Here is a 19889-nt window from a genome sequence, read left to right as displayed (position 1 = left end):
CATGTATGGAGTATCTCAATAAAACCTCTCATTGGGGCTGGAAAGGTGGCTCAGTGGTAGAGTGCTTGCCTTGCATGCATGAGGCCCTTGGTTCGATTCCTCAGCACCACATAAGCAGAAAAAGCCAGAAGTGGAGCTGAAGCTCAAGTGGTAGAGCGCTAGTCTACAGCTGAAGAGCTGAGGAACAGTGCCCAGACCCAGAGTTCAAGCCCCACAACTGACAAAAAAAAAAAGAAAACTATAGGTGCTGGGGTTCATACCTGTAATCCTGAGGAAGTTGAGATTTGAGGATCATGACCAGCCTGAGAAGTCTGTGAGACTCTTACCTCAAATAATCCAGCAAAAAAACAAGACAGCCAAGTAGAAGTGTGACTCAAGTGGAAGAGCTCCAGCCTTGAGCAAAAACTCCACTGAAGAGCATGAGGCCCTGAGTTCAAGCCTCAGTATTAAAACAAAAGAGCTATAAAGCTATGGAAGTGGAGTTGTGGCTCAGTGTTATGAGAACTAGTCTTAAGCTTAGGGACAGTCCCCAGGTTCTGAGTTCAAGCCCTACTACTTACAAAAACAAACCCCTATAAGCTGGACATTAGTAACTCATGCCTGTGATCTGAGAATCATTCAAAGCCAGCCCAGGCAGAAAAGTACATGAGATGCTCTCTCCTAGACAGCAAAAACCTGGGCTGGATGTGTAGTTCAAGTGGCAGAGTGCCAGCTGAGCAAGCAAGCCCAGCAACCATAAGGCTCTGGCATGCGCGCACACGCACACACACACACACACACACACAGAGTGTGCACCCCATAAAGGCTATAGATCTCCCACATGAATGTCTGGCATGCACGTGCGCGCGCGCACACACACACACATACACACACACACACACAGAGTGTGCACCCCATAAAGGCTATAGATCTTCCACATGAGAGGCAATGTTTTTTTTTTCCCCATGGCTAGTCCTGGGGCTTGAACTCTGGGCTTGGCCCCTGTTCCTGAGCTTTTGTGCTCAAGGTTAGCACTCTACACTTGAGCCACAGCTCCACTTTAAAGCTTTTTCTGTGATTAATTGGAGATACGGCCATGGCTGGCTTTGATCTCAGCCTGACCAGCTTTCCCCATCCACCGCCCCCCCCATTTCTACTTTACCTAAATTAAATCCTTGCTAAAACTTAATAAAAAAAAATGCCAGGTAATAACACTCAGATCTCCCTATAATGCACTGTTGTACTAAGTGAGTGACTGAAGGCCTTTTTCCTCCCTTCTCCCTCCTCCCACGTGACCACACAGGCAGAAACTCAACAGGTCCAGGGCTTGTGCTGGCCCTCCCTTATAAACAGAGGCCTGTTGCCTTCCTACCCATCGTGGGTGGGGACTGCTAGCTTCATGGCCCTTCTATGCTTTCTTTTTTTGGGGGGTCAGTCATGGGGCTTGAACACTGGGCCTGGGCACCTGTCCTTGAATTATTCAGCTCAAGATGAGCACTCTACCATTTGAGCCACAGTGCCATTTCTGGTTTTCTGGTAGTTTATTGGAGGTAAATTTCATGGATTTTCCTGTCCAGGCTAGCTTTGATCTCAGCCTCCTGAGTAGCTACGATTACAGGTGTGTCACCCGTGCCCAGCCCCTTCTATATTTTGGCTGTTCCCATTCACTGATGCTGTCCTGACCCCAACACTGCTTGACTCTGTAGCATTAAGCTGGATGCTTTGCCTTTCTATGCCTTGGACTCCTTTTTATCAAATTTATTTTTTATTGGTTGTGGGACTTGAACTCTACGACTGGGAGCTGTCCCTCAGCTCTTCAGCTCAAGGCGAGTGCTCTACCACTTGAGCACCTCTTCTGGTTTTCTGGTGGTTTATTGGAGATAAATGTCTCAGTTTTCTGCCCAGGCTGGCTTAGAACCATGATCCTCAGATCTCAGCCTCTTGCACAGCTAGGATTACAGGTCTGAGTCACCAGCGCCGTTTCAAATTTACTCTTGAATGAGACTAGAAACCCTGCCTCAATCAGTTACTGCCTCCTAATCTTGAAGGGGCAGACTGGTTCTTGGGTTATTTTTTTGAGCAGAGCCCATGTCAGTGGGCTATTTCAAAGACTGACTGAACCTACAGGGTAGCAGGCTGCCCATTGAGGGGAAGAACTGGCTATACTGTTCTGAAGGTCAAGGTAGCTCAGCAAAGGCTGGACAGCTGCTAGATAGCCTGGTTCTGGGAAGGCCAAATTGTTTCTGAAGCTTTCAAAGCTACACCAGACCCAGCCCTGGAGCCCCCAACCTGCAAGCCTTTCTAGCCTACCCCAGGCTCACTGCCCTGCTCCATGATGCCAGGACTCCAAGTAGAGAGGACAGCAAGAAACTCCTGAAATATACTACACACACACACACAGTACATACTGTGCATAACTTTTTCTACTTCCACTTATAAGCACCCTACCACCAAGCTTCCCTACCTCTGTACCTCTGTATCCACTTTTTTTTTGGTCGGTCCTGGGGCCTGAACTCTAGGCTTGGGCACTATTTCTCAGCTCTTCAGCTCAAGGCTACCGCTCTACCACTTGAGCCACAGCGCCACTTCTGGCTTTTTTGGCTTATGTGGTGCTAAGGAATAGAGCCCAGGGCCTCTCATGCATGCGAGGCAAGCACTCTACCACTGAGCCACCTTCCCAGCTTTGCCATTGATTTTTGAAATAATGTATAAAGGACAATTCCTCAGCACCACATAAATAGGAAAAGCCGGAAGTGGTGCTGTGGCAAGTGTTAGAGTGCTAGCCTTAAGCTGAAGTGCTGAGGGACAGTGCCCAGGCCCAAAGTTCAGGCTCCACGACAGGAACGGGGGGGCGGGGGGGTGAGCTCTCTGGTGTCTTCTACCATCATACCTCCATCTCCAGCTTGCGACACATCACCCTGCAACATGTACCTTCTAGCGTGGTCTTCATCTGACATAGTCCCTGGTCTGTCTTGTCCCCTGCAGGGTTGCTGTGGGAACAGCTTAGATTTCTTATCAGTCATCACTGGACAAGCCACTGCACACTAACCAGGGTTATCAACTTCACATCCTAATCTTGCATGCATGGCTACACAGAATCTGTTAGCACTATTAGGAGACATCTTAGGAGACAATCTCGCTATGGACAGGAACCAAAGTTCATCCTATCCTCTAGTCCAGGGACTAGCTGAAGTAACCTAAGCACGTTCTAAGTGTATACATTTTTTGCACGTTCTAAGTGTATACATTTTTTTTGGGGTGGTGGTGGTGCAGGGTACTACAGTTTGAACTTAGGGCCCCCTAAGGTTTCTAGACAGGCTACGTACCAATTGAATGACATCTTCAGCCTAACCATTTGGGATAGAGCAGGCCATCAAAACCCCATCCTGTAACTTCCTGACAGGAAAGCACCTCTACCCAACTGCATACACAATTCCAATGTCCCCATGCGGCTTTCCTGTGGGTTGTCTGTCCTGTCGTCAGCAGCCTTCCCTTGGGCTGTCTCCAGGCTCTCTACCCTAGGGAGACACCATTATACAGCCTTTCATTCTACATGCCCCAGCCTGGCATCAATTTTCATATCTCCAAGAATCTTCAAGGGACAGTTCCTTGCCTGAACTAACTTAAGGTTGTTTATGTCTAAGTTTCTAACCAGAAACCTTGGCCTCTCTGTTGGGACCAATCTTGGGTTTCTACAGAGCACTTGGCTGGGTCTAAGTAACACAGCTCTCATGCTGACCTTTCCTTTCCCACCTGGCATGCCCCTCACCAAGCTTTGATGGGTGTGGGGACACTGCTGTAGCAGCAGAAATGGGACCGGGGCAGACAGCCCTGTCACAATGGGAATGAGGGTTTTCAGGGGGCATGAGTGTTTCCTAGCTCCTCATACTGCTACTACACTTGCTGTAGCTAAGTGTGCACAGCTATTTCAGAACTTCCATTGTACCTTCTCTGCCATGGTTTTAACACTCTCCAAAATCTTAACAGAAACTGCAGGGAGTAGAAAGGGAGGGAGCACAAGCAAGCTGGACCCAGGGGAGTCAGAGACAGCTGGGCTGTGGTTAAGTCATTTATTGATTTTATTTCTAAAACCCACATAGCGCCACTTTGCTGCTTCTAGAGCTTCAAAGAGCTAATTAACCGCCCAATGAGCCCACCAGGGAAACCAAGCTTGTGGGGGAAGCGATGAGGTAAAGCCAAGGTCAAAGAGGGCAGCAAGGCCCTAATTCCAAGTCAGTTAAGGACAAAGTGGGAAAAATGTACATATACTCCACCCCTCCCCAATTGAGGACCTGGTTAGGGAAGGAATGTGCCTGCTTCTCTGGGTTCCTCAAGCCCTGTAGCCCTTAGTCAAGTGTCTTAAGACAGCTCTTCTCAACCCCGCAACACCGGAGCTGACACAGAACCTGAGATTACCATGTGTTTTCCTGTTGCCACAATGAAACACTGAATCTGTTTAGATAGCCCAAGGCCCCCTTTGTAAGAGGAGCCTCCCAAGTGTGAGGGGCACTTTTATTTTGTCACTCCTCCCAAAGACCTGCAGTGCTGGCATGATGCAAGCCACCAGCAGAGAAAGAAAAAGACACTTGGCGGTTTTAATTTTAGCTGCTCTGTGCCTGACAGGCAAGATTAGTTGGTGTGACCTTTAGTGTTGATGCCTCCCCAGGCCCAAGGCCTTAATCAGGTGGCAGCTCACAAGCATATCACAATTGGAGCCGATCAAATGTAGAGATCCAAACCCTAGGAAAAGGCCTTCTAGAAGACAAGACTCCAGGGAGATATGGGTGGCCAGGAAGGGTAAGGCTAGTTACCAACTCTGTGAAGGGGAAGGGGAGATAGCAGAGCCACTCACACACCGTTCCCACCAACCCAGCCACATAGGAGGAGGCAGGTGAGTGGAAGGTTTCCTCAGTTCATGTCCTGTGGCTTCACTCCAAGAAAAAGAGAAGCTGGGGCCAGGTGCTAGAACACAAGGTAAGGTGACTTTGGTGCTGCTACAACGTGATAGCAGCACCTTCTTTTTTTAAAAGAAAATAAACAGACCCAGAAAACCACACTGCTCTTTTATTCAATGGAACATCCCCCCGTTAGCGCAGTGTTGATTGAATCAAACACCGAAAAAAAGCCCAGAGAAATTTCTGTAGATAAACCAGTGAAGAGAACGTGCGCTACACATTGTCAACATAATCTCTCCATGAAGAGGGAAGGGGGCAAAAGAAGCAGAACAAAGAACAAGGGGCTCAAACCCCTAGACACTGCAAAACATTCAGACATTTGGGATAAAAATAAAACAGAAAAAGCTTTCCAGGAAGGAGAGGAACAAATGGCCTCTGAGGCAGCTTAGGTGGTCAGGAGCAGAGAAAGGACTCCATGCAGGCCGGCAGGGCAGGCCCACTGGCCAGCCAGAAGCTTGTGCTGAGCCACCTACTGCTGGCACGAGTGCAGAGTGATGTGGATCCTGGGCCTGGAGATTAACCCACCCTCAGCAACTTCACATTTCACAAGACTTGACAACTGTGGCAACAAATTGCACACTTAAAAAAAGACAAAACATCTCTGGGGGTGGCTATGGCACCTTGAAAACCTTAACCAAAGGACACCCCCTCCCCCAGCCTGACAGTAATGGTCAAAGCCTGTGCCTAGAACCATTTGCTCCCCTTTCCTTTGCAAGGGATGGAGGAACGGAGACAAGGGAAAGGATCTAATTGCAGCAGAAGACCGGGGAGAGCATCTCCTTGGACGGAGTCTGAAGAAAGGAAGCGATAAGAAAAGTAACAAAGAAAAAATAGGAAAAAGAAAAATTAATAAAAATATCACGATATGGAGCCAGCGTGTTCCGATTCCGTCCACAAAAATAACTCAGGCTGCTTTGCCGAACCATCCTGTCCACCAGGGGCGCTGCTGAGGCTGTCTGCCTGGAAGGGTCACCAATGGGCGCGGAAAGTCCTCACTCTCATGGCTCGGGCCATCGCCGCTGCGGGGAGGGATCCTGGTGGCCCGGTTTGGGGAGAGGCAAAGGGAGTTGGGTGAGGAGAGAAAGACAAAGAAGACACTCGATGCTACGGGGCGCCAGAAGAGCCCAAGCTGGCGCCCCTACTACTGCCTGCGCATTCCCAAGCGAGTCCTCAGTCGCTTGGCCCAGCCCAGTGAGTGCACACACACACATGCGTGCACACAATCACATGCGTGCGTCCCAATGTCTGGCTCCATATGGTGAGGTTCGGCGTGTTTAAACGAGACCAGTTCTCTCTCTATATAATATATATTTTCTTAAAAAACCAAGTCTAGTTCTGTGGTGGAGGCGGTGGGGGAGCTGGAGGCATCCCAAAGGGTGGCATGCCCGCCACCCCCATGCCCATCATGGTGACAAAATTAGAAGGGTCCATGGGAGGCGGAGGAGGGGGGGGCGGGGCATACATCATGCCGGCGGAACCAGGTGGTGGAGGCGGCGGAGGGGGAGGGGCCCCGGGCGGCAGAGGCGGCTGGACCCCGGGGGGCAGGGGCACCATAGTGGGGTTGCCTTGCATCTGAGGGGCTCCTGGAGAAGCTGCGGCAGCCGCCTGCTGCTGTTGCCATGGCGGGATGGACCCTGTGCCAGCGCTCGTGGTGGTAGTCGTCGTATCTGGGGTGGTAAAGAAGCCCAAGGTCACACGCGCGGGGGGCACACCGCGGCTCTCTGCGGCTGCTGCCTTGGGATGGGGGATGAGGGGCGCCTGCTCCTTGCTTGGCATGCGGTACGGTGGTGGGGGGCGGGCGGGCTGGGGCTGTCCTGGTGATGGGGAGTGGAGGGGTGGGCAGGACTACCCTGGGGGTCAGCCTCAAGGTCTCTGGGCTTAACAAAGTAAGCCCTTTGTCACCAATGCCCCTGGAGGAGCTGAAGGTAAAATACCAGACACAAGAACCGGCTCTGACATCCCTCCGCCCAGCCGCCACCGCCACCACCGAACGGCACATTCAACACCAAGGCCACTGCTCTCTCCCCACCTCTGCAGTCGCTCTAGCCCAATCACAGCCCCCTCCAGAGCATGCATGCACCATCCCATTATGACCCTGCACACAAGGTCTAGCCAGCCAGCAGCTCACTTAGCTGGTGAGAGCCTGGACTTCTGGCGCCCTACCTGCAATAGCAGGCTCCCCTCCAGTCCCCACGAATCTCTCCCAGTCACAACCACACCAAACATCAGCTCTCTTCCCCAAGATATCCCCCCTTGGGCTGGATGGCCCCACTTCCAACCCCCACCAAGACATGCCAAGGTGTCTCCTGCCTGTGAGTCTTACGCCTCTCAGACCTAAACCCCATACCACCCACCCCCATAAGCCCAAAATATTCCACTCACTTTGCTGCCATGGCAAGGGGGTACTGGAAGCCATACTGCTGCTGGGCGGAGGGGGTGGCGGAGGCTGCTGCTGCTGCTGCTGCCATGGGGGAAGAGGACCAGAGGGAGGGGGCGGGGGCTGCCCACTGGGAGGCGGCGGCGGCGGCGGCATCATGCCCATAGGCGGCGGGGGCATCATACCTGCAGGGGAGGTGGAATACAGGTGAAACCTCAGAGAACCAGACCTGAGCCAGAGCCCCTGTTCACATTCAACTCCCAGGCCTCAGTGGAGACTCAAAGCAAGCTGACAAGGTTACCTTTTCCTTGATGCAGGCGATAGACCCCAGAGCCCACAGGCGTACTTCCCAGGTACTGATCTTGATGGAAGGAAAGAGCAGGGACTTAGCAGGACATTTGAACTGGCCATGGAATATATTCCCCAACAGCTTCCTCACATAGCTTGAGTCACTGGCCTTATGAAAGCCCTGCCTCTGAGCCCACCCACACAAAGTTTTCCCTGAGCCCAACAATCCTGCTTCCTCTGCAAAGTCAACAGGCCTGGCAAAAACTACCTACCCCCCACTAGCACTGCTTCTAGCTCAAGTCACCTGTCCCAAAGCCCCAAGGTTTCTGGTCTGACACTTACTTACCCATTGGAGGAGGGCCATGGTGCCCAGGTGGGTGGGGGCCCTGGTTCATCGGAGGTGGTGGTGGCTGCATCCAAGGAGGTGGGGGTCCATTTGGATTGTGCTGCATGGGATGTCCACCATGCCCACCTGTCAGGCTGGGCAATGGATGTGGGAAGCTGTGGGGGCCACCTCCAGGCCCACCAGGACCACCTCCATGCATGCCATGGTAGGGCCGACTCTCTGAAGGTCCAGAATTCATCCAGGGTGGGCGGCTCTGGGTGGTGGACATGAGAGACTAGGTGAGAGCATTTCCCACTCACGTCCCTGACCTGCTCCCCCTGGTGGCAACACTGTTCTTCTGGCTATGTCACAGGACCAAAACACAAGGATGAGGACTCCCAAAATGAGAGGTACCTACACCGGCCAGACATTCCAGAAGAACAGTGTTGCCAGCCATGTCCATCACTCTACCCAAAACCCTTGGCCATAGCTCCCAGTCTCTGTAGAAGAGCATGGGCAAGCTAGACCAAGAGACCCAGTCCTAAGGCTCACCGGAGGAGGTGGGTTATTGGCAGGAGCAGCAGGCCGAGGTGCACTTGCCAAGGGTGTGGTGGCAGGCCCAGAGGTAGAGCCCACAGATGCAGGAACAGGGGCTTCCCCTAGCTCAGCCATGAGGGACAAATATTCTTTATCCATCCTTGCTTTATCCTGAGCTGACTGTGGGTCACCAGGCCTAAAGGATGGAGAACACAAAAAGGAGAGAAAAAAAAATCACTCACAGCCGGGCGCCGGTGGCTCACGCTTGTAATCCTAGCTACTCAGGAGGCTAAGATCTGAGAATCGCGGTTCAAAGCCAGCCCGGGCAGGAAAGACCGTGAGACTCCTATCTCCAATAAAACCACTAGAAAACTGGAAGTGGCGCTGTAGCTCAAGTGGTAGAGCTCTCGCCTTGAGCTGCAGAGCTGAGGGACAGCGCCCAGGCCCAGAGTTCAAGCCCCATGACCGACAAAAAAAAAAAAAAAATTCACTCACTGGTTGCCACTAGTCAGTGACCCAATTCTATGACTCAATCACATTAACTACCAGCTACAGCTGACATTCTAAATGGCTAGGATCAACGAGTTTATCAAATCCTACCTTCCCAGCCTGAGAGAAAGGAAATCAATGCATCATCGAAGTAACTATAATACTCTCCTTAACAAAACTCTTACAGGCTTTTTTTCCTGTTGGTTGAGGCTCAAACTCAGGGCCTGGGCACTAAGCTAGTGTTCTACCACTTGAGCTACATACAGGACCACTTCTGATTTTCTGGTGGCTCATTAGAGATAAAGAGTCTCATGGACTTTCCTGTCGGGGCTGGCTTTGAACCGTGATCCTCAGATCCCAGACTCCTGAGTAGCTAGGATTATAGGCATGAACCACCTGCACTAGCTCTCACAGGTTTTTAATTGGTCAAATCTTGTCCTCAGTAGTATGTGTTGTATCAGGGCCTGAACTCAGAGCTTTGCATTCTCAGCCTTTTCATTTAAGGCTGAGCCTCTATCACTTAAGCCACCGCTATACTTCTGTTTGGGGGTGATTAATTGGAAATAGAAGTCTTACGGACTTTCCTGTCCAAGCTGGCCTTGAACTACAATCCTCAGGTCTCAGCCTCCTGAGTATCTAGAATATTAGCATGAGCCACCAGCTGACTGCTTGGTATTGAACAAATCTTAAAGCAGTAAAGGTAGTGAATATGAATATTGAGTCCCAGTGAAAATATAACCAATGACATGCAAGCTTCCAGTCAAGGCAAGTCAATAAAACAGAAGACTTCTATATGGCTTTTCTAATCCTCTTGAGCTATAACTCATAACATCACAGGTTTCTTAAAGTGTGCTCTGCTTTGGTGCATGAGACCAACAACTATAGTCAATGTGTGTCTTATATACCACAGAATGCCAGGAATCTACCAGAATGGTTGCTTCTCACCTCTGGAACTTGCAATCTGAAGCAATGTGACCAGCTCCTCCACATTTGGTACACACTGTAGTATTAGTGATGCTGCGGGTCTCTGAGCTCTGCCAGGGTCTTAAGATCCTGTTAAGGAAAAAAGTAATCAACTCAAGAGTGTGTGGACATCCCCTCTACTTCCATAGACTCTTTCGATCCTACAAAGCCTCCACTACACCAATCACTACCTGTTATCATCCTCCCGAAGTGTGCCATTCAAGCGAGCCAACTCCCGAAGCTGCATCTTCCGCAGGTCATTTTGGTCCTCTGGAGTCTCAATACCCTGTTTCAGGATGTTTCTGATCTAGTATAGACACAACAGCCAGTCAGTCAGTTGCTAAAGTACTTGACAACTACTTACAGTTCTGGTAAGAGGCTCTTTCTGGACCCACCACTCACCTGTTCTACTGCTTTTTTGACATTCTCCATTGTATTGGCAGTAACTAGGGCATGAAGGGGCTCATCTTCTCCTGGCAACATCTGGCCATCTTTGCGTCCAACTTTCCCTTCTTTCACAGACCCTTTTCCCCGGATCATGATCTTAGCATTGCACTCTTTCTCAATGTTCTTCAGGGTGTTCCCTCTATGAGAAGAAGCAAGAAAGATCTGTATTTATACCTATAACACAAGGTCATATGCCAGAAAGAACAGAGACTGGGCTGAGTAGGCATTTGTGGGAATCTGCAAGTATAGAGAACCAGCAAGATTTTCCACAAAGAGTTTTGTAACCTGTACTTTCAGATTACCCCCAACAAATCTTAAAATTTCACTTCTCGCCGGGCGCCGGCTCACGCCTGTAATCCTAGCTACTCAGGAGGCTGAGATCTGAGGATCGCGCCTTTCCATGAGACTCATCTCCAATAAACCACTAGAAAACCGGAAGTGGCACTGTGGCTCAAGTGGTAGTGCTCGCCTTGACCTGAAGAGCACAGGGACAGCATCCAAGACCAGAGTTCAAGCCCCATGATTGACAACAAAAAAAAACAGATTTCACTTCTCTGCAGTAAATGGGGAAATATCAACAAGAATTTCTAGCAAAAGAAGGAGCTAAACACAGTGGCCCTCATAAGGCAGGTGTTAACAGATTCTAAAGGAACTCTATACTACACAGTTTAGTTACTTACCTAGGTCCAATGAGCAGCCCCACAAAGTTGATTTCTGGATATTCATCTTGGGGGATCATTACTTTATCGCTCACACGTGTTGCTGGAGGTCTAAGAAGAAAGAGATTATCACCTTCTGCACACTTATGGGAAGTGACAGGTAACTAAAACCTATAGGTCTACTTGAACAAATCCGTGATACATGTACAAACTCTGCTGGGAACTGGTCGCTTACACCTACAATCCAGGTTACTTAGAAGCTTAAGCCATGAGGCTCGAGGTTCAATGCCAGCCCTAGCAGACAAATCTAAGATTCTTCTCTCAACTACCAAAAAGCTGAAAGTGGAACTGTGACTTCAGTGGTACAGTACAAGCCTTGAGTAAAAAAGCTAAAAACTAGTGCCCAGTCCCAAACCCCCATATCAGCATACACAAAAAAAGAAATGAGTAGTTTTACAAAACTGCCCCAACTGGTCATATATGACTTGCATGCTGTCCCTAGACTACCTAGCCCACTCCTCTGCTTACTTGTAATCTGCAGGTGGCTTAAAATCAGGATTGAGGGCAACCATCTCTGTAATAAGGTTGTGCCGTTCTTCTTCGAGTTTTTTGCGAGTGCGGAACTCTCGAGTATTAAGCCTCTTCCCCTCGCTGTTGTAGATGGGTTCAGGGGAAGGGGACCTGTGGGAAACAGACCTCATTACTGCTCCACTTCAACTTCCCTTATTCCCACATGGACTACAAAGTCTTCCCAGCCCTTCTGCCTCTCAGACCCTAACAATACTCTTCGGAGGAACCGACCATAACGTGTGCTATTCAAGATCGTGTGGAATGGTGAGATGAAAGCTGGCTTAGCATTAGGGGAACTGCAGTGTATATGAGAAAGGAAAAAAAAACGAGGGATGCTTCTAAAAGTGACAGGGGTGGGGAGAATTGTCCTTTAGAAGACAGTATTTGGGCTGTAAATGGCAAGGACAGTAATATCATTCTCTGGAATCTTAACAATATGAATTTTCTTTGGTTTGAAAAAAATTCTAATAATCCAACCTGATGAACCATTGAAACACCCCAAGTTTAGGTCAACTGTTAATCCTTGGAGAGCTCATGCCTATCAGGAAGAGCATCTTACACCCCTGACACTTAGTAAACACGAGCTCTTTCACCCAAAGCAGCTGGGACTCAAGCTACTGCAGCTACTTGGCCCCCCCACAATGGAGAGAGATGGTGCAAGGCTTCGTCTTTGCTTTTCCTTCAATGGCCTGGCTGGCTGTGTCCAAGGCCCGGTAGACAACCTGTTTCTGGCTGTTCGAAGTGGGGAGTCTGGGTAGAGAAAACCGTTAAAAGTGCTAAAGCAGCTTCTGCAAGAGGCTGCCAATGCAGATTGGGTCAAATAGTTGTCTAGGGTCTGAACCTGCCAACAGCAAGGGGAAACCTATCATTCTCCACCAGTTTACAATTCCAGAAAGCAGATTTTTCTTTCATTTTTTGAGTAGTAAAATGCTGATGCTATAAGCAAAAAAACAAAAACAAAAAAAACAAAAATAGTAATGATAAAATGGTCAGTTTACTACAGCTAGCTTTTTGCGGTAATTACTTAAAAAAGAGAAGTTACACTCCTAGAACTGAGTTGAGATTACAAAAAGGACCATAAGCTTGATATTCTGTATGGAAATTTAGTAGCAGCTGCAAGAAGGGAAAAAACCATGTGGATCAGGTTATTAAAAAAAAAAACATCCTGAAAGTAGTCCAGACTCCTATACCCTTGGCTTTAGTTGAGAGAACTTTGCCTAGTTGGAGAGCAAGGACTGAACTCGGCTGCTCCCACTGTCTTCAGCCTAAAGGGAACCATGTCATACCACGTTACACACACGATGGAATAAAAGGTCAGGTTTGTTCATGGCTAATGACGCTAAATGACACCTCCGTTTCTAGCATTTATATAAACTGTTAGCACAATCCAGTGATAGTGAACACAACCAAATGTATCCCCAGCTCATTAGACTATCATCTTATACATTTAAGTCTACAACAGATTATTAAGACATTTTTAACTGTGTAAGTTAAGCAACATTAAAAGAGCATTATAAAGTGGCTTAATTTCAATACACCTTAAGAAACCATCTTATTAAGGTAAGAAACTCATGTATTTCCCTCCAACCTGGGCTCAAAAACAAAACCAATCAGGCACAAGAGCCTCTTTCAAAATTGAACACAAGGGAGGAAAAACTCTGCTCTGGTTTTATTTCTAACATACTTAACATTTCTAATGCCCACCCCAAGTTTGTCTAGAATTAAGCATCTCTGGCTAATCACCAAACTGGCCTTTTAAAGGCATCACAACAATTTAACCTCTTCCCAAAGTGTGGAAGTTAAAGGTAAAAAAATGCTAATAATCTAGGTTAGACTGGCAAACTTCTTCACCTAGAATAAGCACTGGATGGATCAACTAAACGCTAATCCCAGTTATCCAGGAGGCAAAGGTTAAAAACTCAATCTTTGGAAGAATTTCCTGGTAACCTGTGGACGTATTATTAAAGGGAGAAAGGCCAAAAAGGCACTGAACAGTTGTGGTCTATAACCTACCATGTGAATTTTTTTAAAATTAAAAAACTAAAAAAATCTTCAAACAAAAAATATAGAACTAAACACAATTTTCCAACCAAAATCTATAAGTAAAAACAAACAAATTTAGTAAGTAAAATTAGTCAATATGCAGGGGGGAAAAAGTCAATTTGTTTCTTGGCAAAGGACAGCAGAAAGATGCATGCTTGAGTGACTTCTTGGGAGTCAATATATCATCTTCCTGACTTAATGAGCTATTAATTGGGTACAAAAGCTCTCACTACTTTTCCAAGAAATTATTCTGCATGCACTAAAATATTCCAGTGAGAAAAAGCAGTGTTTTTATTAAATGACTAGACTTAAGCTGTTCAAAGATCAGCCAATAATTCACCTCCCTCATACAATCTTTTTATTTCTCAGAAGGGAGGAAAAAAACTAAACTGTAATGATAGTACCACAGCTGTTTGAGGCCCACATTCCCTCTATTAAAAAATAGAGTAACAGGATTGGTTGCTTGCCTTCCCAAAACAAATTATAGACTATTCTGGCCCCTCCCACCAACCCCTGGGGCAACAGCCAAGTCTGAAAATTAATTGGCAATGAAGCAAGTTGGTTAGAAACCTCATCTCAAAAACAGGAACAGGAAGACTCCAGCAGTTAAGTCATCCATGTTTCTGGCCTGCTCAAATTCAGTAATATTCAAAAATTTTCTTAATCCCTACATTATGTTCCTGTGAAAAAAACTATGCCCTCAAGCTTTCAGCCAAAGCAGGTACTGAAGAGGTTTAATGTCATCTTTCACTGTCTTTTAAAGGTGGTAAATCAGGTTAAAATCTACATGCTTACCAATTAGAAACCAGTTGTCCATTTTCCTGTAACTTTTTATTCTCTCAGTATTTAAGTTTCATTCCAATTTTCTAACTGTTGACTGACCATATATATACTGCTAATCAAACCCTAGTCCCAAAATGGTCAGAGCACCAATCTTAACTAGGATTTTATTGAACTCATACACAATATGATGCCACCAGTAAAATGTATTGAGAAAAAAGGTAAAAGCGTTACTGTCAGCTGGTTAAAACTGTTTCCCAACCTGTCCTCAGGGTTAGGGGGGATGCCCAGGTCTCCTGTGCGCAGTTTACGAGTCAGGTCTTCTATCTGCAGTTGCACTGGAAGAAACCAGGTTAGGAAAGAAAAAAAAAGGATGGAAAAAAGACAATGTTACCAAAAAACATCTCAAATCTCAACAATAAGCATGAAGAACTCGGAGACTTTGAAAGGGATGACTGATCAGTGAACACATTGAGGCAAAAACCCCCAACCACCTATTGGCAGAAGTCCATTTACATCTATAGTGTTTTTCACTTCAAAATGGTTATCACTTAAGGAAGCAAACAGTTTGTTGGAAGAGGGGTTAGCAGTGAAGACTCTTCACTAGGGCTAACATCGAAACAATTATTAGAAGGATTCACCTCTCCCTCCCCATCAACGATTGCTTACAACTGGCACTCAGAGCCAACACCATATATCATATCACCGTAACCTGGTTCCCACCAAACTGAGTATTTTCTTTTCATTAAATACTAAACAGTCCAAAATGAGACCCAATTAACAATGGGACAAGGAAAAATACCAGTTGAACATGTTTTCATGATGACCTGGTTAAAACTCCTTAAACAAGACATTTAATAACCATTTCAACACCTTATAGAAATCTGTGCATTTGCTTTCTGTACCATTAGACCTGTACATTCAGGTCTCTCAGTAGACAGTTTTTATTAAATGATAAACCATATACCTTTTCATAAACCAGTAGGCATAAGGTGCTAGTTGCTTATCTGCAGATCTACTATTAATTTAAGAAGGAGGTATGTAAAGATAGAAAATGTGGGTCAAGAAAAATGTATATGCCAGGAGCTGGTGGCTCACGCCATTAATCCTACTCAGGAAGCTGAGATCTGAGGATCGAGGTTCCAAGCCAGCCCAGCCCGAGCAGGTAAGTCCATGAGACTCTTATCTCCAATAAACTACTCAGAAAACCAGAAGTGGCACTGTGGCTCAGTGGTAGAGCGCTAGCCTTGAGCTGAAGGACAGCACCCAAGCCCAGAGTTCAAGCCCCACAACAAGGGGGAAAAAATGTGTATGACCTCAGGCTACATTAAAAAAGAGTAAAAATTTCACAGAAATTGTCTGAAACTTCAGGGAAAGGTAACAGGTAATGGGGCTGCAGAGCCAGAGTGATTTTCAATGTGCTGAATAACCTCCTGCTCCTTACCTTTGTAGTATCCTAGATCTCTGAATGGGCATCATTAGTAAAAACAAGTCTTATTGGGTTGAGTTAAAGTTGAGCTATTTCCAAGACAGAATTGATGTAGATCTGTCTCTAAATGTTCTTCTAATTTTAAGCATGTCCCACAAGACCTTAACATGACAACCTTACACTGAAACCCTGAAGAAATCAAAGTTCATTAATAATGGTATTGGGAGGCTGGGCGCAGGTGGCTCACACCTGTAATCCTAGCTACGTAGAAGGCTAAGATCTGAGGATCGAGGTTCAAAAAGCCAGCCCAGACAGAAGTCTGTGAGACTCTTATCTCAATTAACCACCAGAAAACCAGAAGTGGTGTTGTGGCTCAAGTGGTAGAGTGCTTGCCTTGAGCTGAAGAGCTCAGGGACAGCGCCCAGGCCCAGAGTTCAAGTCCCACAATTGACCAAAAAAATAAAAAAGATGTAATCCTAACTATTCAGAAGGCTGAGATCTGAGGATCACACTTCAAAGCCAGCCTGGGCAGGAAACTCTGACTTTTATCTCCAATAAACCACTAGAAAACCAGAAGTGCTGCTGTGGCTCAGGCGGTAGAGCACTCGCCTTGAACTGAAGAGCACAGGGACAGCACCCAGTTCCAGAGTTCAAGCCCCATGACCGAACAAAAAAAAAAAGGCATTGGAGACATTCTGGATGAGACAGTATGTACCACAGAAAATAGAAGATGAGAAAGATACCCAATTCCTTGCTAGGTAAGTTGACTTTGTAATCAAGTAACTGCAGGAGAGTTGTTGACAATTGAGGAGGAGGGGGCTAAACATGAACAGCTCATACCAAAAATTAAATCAAGGGTTGCTATTTTCCTTGCGGCAGGATCTCTAACAGCCTCTGCTTTAATTCTACTTTGATGAAAGCTGTAAGTAGTTCTTAGGACTCAGTGCATTACTAGACAAGATCTCTATGATAAGAGAATTGGAGTTCTAAATTTCATTTTCCCCACTTTTCACATACGTGTTCTGGTGATGACTATACTAGGAGCATTCCACAAGGCTATCAAATCTGACAATGGTAGCTGGGCGCCGGTGGCTCACACCTGTAATCCTAACTACTCAAGAGGCTGAGATCTGAGGATCAAGATTCAAAGCCGGCCAGGCAGGAAGTCCATTGAGACTCATCTCAAAAAAAAAAAAAACAAAAAAAAAAACAAAAAAACACCAAAAACTCAGAAACCAGAAGTGGCATAGTGGCAGAATGCTAGCCTTGAGCTGAGAGACAGCGTTCACACCCAGAGTTCAAGCCCCATGACTGACAAAAAAATAAAAAGAAAAAAATTCCAATAATGATCTGATGAGACCTAAGGGGTTGGATGGAAGTAAACAGGAATAGGGAGAAAGCAGTAGTAGTCAGGAGATAATTTCAATGCCTCAAAATTCCCAGCAATTTAAAAACCAGGAAATTAGTTGGGTGCAGGTAGCTCACACCAGTAATCCTTGGAGACTGAGATCTGAGGATCCCAGTAGGAAGCCAGCCTGGGCAGTAAAGTGGGACTCTGTGGGACTCATCTCCAACTAAGCACCAAAAAGAAAAGATGGAAACAGAGCTTTGGCCCAAATGGTAGAGCACTAGCCTTGAGTAAAAAACTCAGGGACAGCCAACTCAAGCCCCAAGATCAAGTCCCAAGACTGACCTCCATCCAAGAAAAGGAAATTAAGAACCTCCAAATTCAGACCTTGCTGGCCTTGAAGCTTTTTGTTTGTAAAGGCCATTACAAAGCCTCATATGAGGAAGTAATCTTAAATCGAATTTCTTCCAAAGAGATGTTTATTTGGTTAGTAGGAAATGTTCATCTAGTGCACCTTTTCAAGACAGTTGCACACACACACACACACACACACACATATATATATAAAACCTTGCATTAGGGACCTTGCATTAAAGAAATAATTTTTAGGTTAATTCAAGTTACATTTTGGATAGCCACTCTTAGTTCTTGACATCTCCCAACCGAGATCTTTTATCCTAACACATCATTTCATATCAAGCAGTATAGTCCTTCCCAGTAGAGTCCTTTAGTAGTAAATACAAAGAGCCTTCATCTTAAGACAGCTCTGCAAAGCCCAAACCAGATGCTGAAGGGAAGGTTAAATTCAACAAAATAGTAAAAGGGGTAAACTGTAAGTACACTTTCAGAGCCACTTTTTGTTCAAACTGTTTGGTACCTATAAAAAGTAAAACCACATTTTAGGGAAAGGGAGGAATATGAAATTATAGTGAAAGGTCATGCTGTGAAAAAGGTACCTGGTTTAAAACGACACATCTGCAGTGTTCTCCACTGGGGCCTGTCCAGAGAGGCAGATGACACTCACCTCATCAACTGGCAATGCACAGCAGCTGAAAACGTTTAGCTGCTGACTAGAGAGGCTATTTACTCCTAAGTGGGTCCTGCTACCTTCCTGGCACTTGTGGAGAACACTGCTGTTAGGAACAGATCAGAACAAGGAGCTGCTGATGCAGGACTCACTAAGCAAAATCTGAAGGTTACACCAAAGTCATGAAAGTACACCTGATCATAAGTAGTCTCAACAAAGAACGCTAAAGCCTCTAACTTCTTAACAAATGTGTAACTCAGAAAAAATACTAACAGTAACAATCTAAAAAAGTGCTTAGATACAGAACGTGTATTTACCTATATAAGCTCTTTCTTGCTCCCGAGTAAGTCCAGGGGGGATAACTGTGGGCATGCCTGGAATCACTGTCTTCTGTTCCATTGTGTCTTGATTCCAGCGGCTCCGCTTCCGCTTCTTGCTTGGAAAGTCTAAAAGGCAGACAAAGTCCATCAGATACAAATACAGACCAGCAAACATTTAACTACTAACAAGTTCAGCAGCCTTAACATATCATACAGAACTTCGGCAGACTAAAAACTAAAACCTTGACCTAACGTTAAACAGTGAATGGAAGATAAACCTGAGGCCAAAGATGCAAACACTCTGCCGCCATAGGGGTATCTGATTGTGTATTAAAACCATTATTTCACACATTTTTTCTGGAAGAACTTCCTTCCCTTCTCACCCCCTCAGTGTATCAACCAGTGCCATCAACCCAGGTCCTCGCATATGGCTCATGTGCACTCCATCACTGAGCCACACACCCAAGCCCCCAACATGGTAACTAATAATGGGACTGTGGCTTAGTGGTAGAGTGCTTGCCTAGCATGCATGAAGCCCTCCCCTGATCCGATTCCTCAGTACTACGTAAACAGAAAAAGCTGGAAGTGGTGCTGTGACTCAAGTGGAAGAGTGCTGAGTTCAAGACCCAGGATTGCGCCACCCTCCCCCCCACAAAATTAAAGTATGAAATAGATACATATAATTAACATGTCAAATGGTCTAGCAAGACAAAAACTGAAGCATCACGAACAGGCTATAACAAAGCAGTAATCAGAAACTGCTGGCTCTTCCCACCAGTCACCTGTCTAAAAGAGCACTAACACACTATACTGCACTCAGTGCAAACCTCAATTGTTTCTTTTCTTCATTAGTGTATTCAAGAATAAAAAATTTAAGCCAAAACGAGTAACAGCTAAATTCCTTTTCCTTGTATTTCCCACAGGAATTCTTTTTTTTGTACTTCCCAGGAATTAAAAGTCTTTTGAGACAATGAGGAGGAAAAAGATTGGACGTAACTACTCCCTGAAACCTTTTAAAGCCTCTCCAAGGTAAATATTCTGGGTATTCCCCTTTGTTTCTTCTAAAACCAAAAAGGGAATCGTTCCGCTATGTCAGCAGGCCTTTCCACCCTACACGGCACCCATCATATCCCCCATTTGACAATTCTACCTCATCGGGTCGGGGGCACAAGATGGAACTACCCGGCTTCCAGAGTTACGCCACCAAGCCATGGTATCAGACTGCGACTGCGCAGAGCACTCCGCCTCCCTTCCTCCCACCACCTCCCTCCCGCGGCGCGCGTGCGCACTCGAGGCCTCGGGAACCAGGCCGCGCGCGCGCCCTGGGGCACCTCCGCCCGGGCCTCCCACAAG

The 19889-nt window shown here is 46.5% G+C and overlaps 1 protein-coding gene across 4 annotated transcripts in view; it reads right to left on the bottom strand.

The window, feature by feature from the left end:
• Window positions 1-5023: 5023 nt before the first annotated feature.
• Window positions 5024-19889, bottom strand: part of Sf1 (splicing factor 1) — a 15483-nt gene continuing 617 nt past the window's right edge. Inside the window, exons 2-14 of one of the 4 annotated variants that reach the window (XM_013021046.1) lie at window positions 18534-18662; window positions 14675-14750; window positions 11548-11700; window positions 11041-11130; window positions 10316-10499; window positions 10105-10220; window positions 9896-10003; window positions 8477-8657; window positions 7946-8219; window positions 7613-7672; window positions 7317-7496; window positions 6397-6601; window positions 5026-5968 (exon numbers count right to left, since the gene is read on the bottom strand). In XM_013021046.1, the coding sequence (XP_012876500.1) occupies window positions 5839-5968; window positions 6397-6601; window positions 7317-7496; window positions 7613-7672; window positions 7946-8219; window positions 8477-8657; window positions 9896-10003; window positions 10105-10220; window positions 10316-10499; window positions 11041-11130; window positions 11548-11700; window positions 14675-14750; window positions 18534-18662 (1886 nt within the window). In that variant the 3' untranslated portion in view covers window positions 5026-5838. Of the gene's footprint in view, window positions 6602-7316; window positions 7497-7612; window positions 7673-7941; window positions 8220-8476; window positions 8658-9895; window positions 10004-10104; window positions 10221-10315; window positions 10500-11040; window positions 11131-11547; window positions 11701-14674; window positions 14751-18533; window positions 18663-19889 lie in introns of all 4 variants that reach the window. The other 3 variants (XM_013021044.1, XM_013021043.1, XM_013021045.1) reach the window with 3 other exon arrangements.

This window comes from Dipodomys ordii, unplaced genomic scaffold (assembly GCF_000151885.1).
Source record: "Dipodomys ordii isolate 6190 unplaced genomic scaffold, Dord_2.0 Scaffold54, whole genome shotgun sequence".
Taxonomy (NCBI): domain Eukaryota; kingdom Metazoa; phylum Chordata; class Mammalia; order Rodentia; family Heteromyidae; genus Dipodomys; species Dipodomys ordii.
The sequence above is the reverse complement of the archived record's forward strand: the minus strand, read 5'-3'. Positions and strand labels throughout refer to the sequence as shown.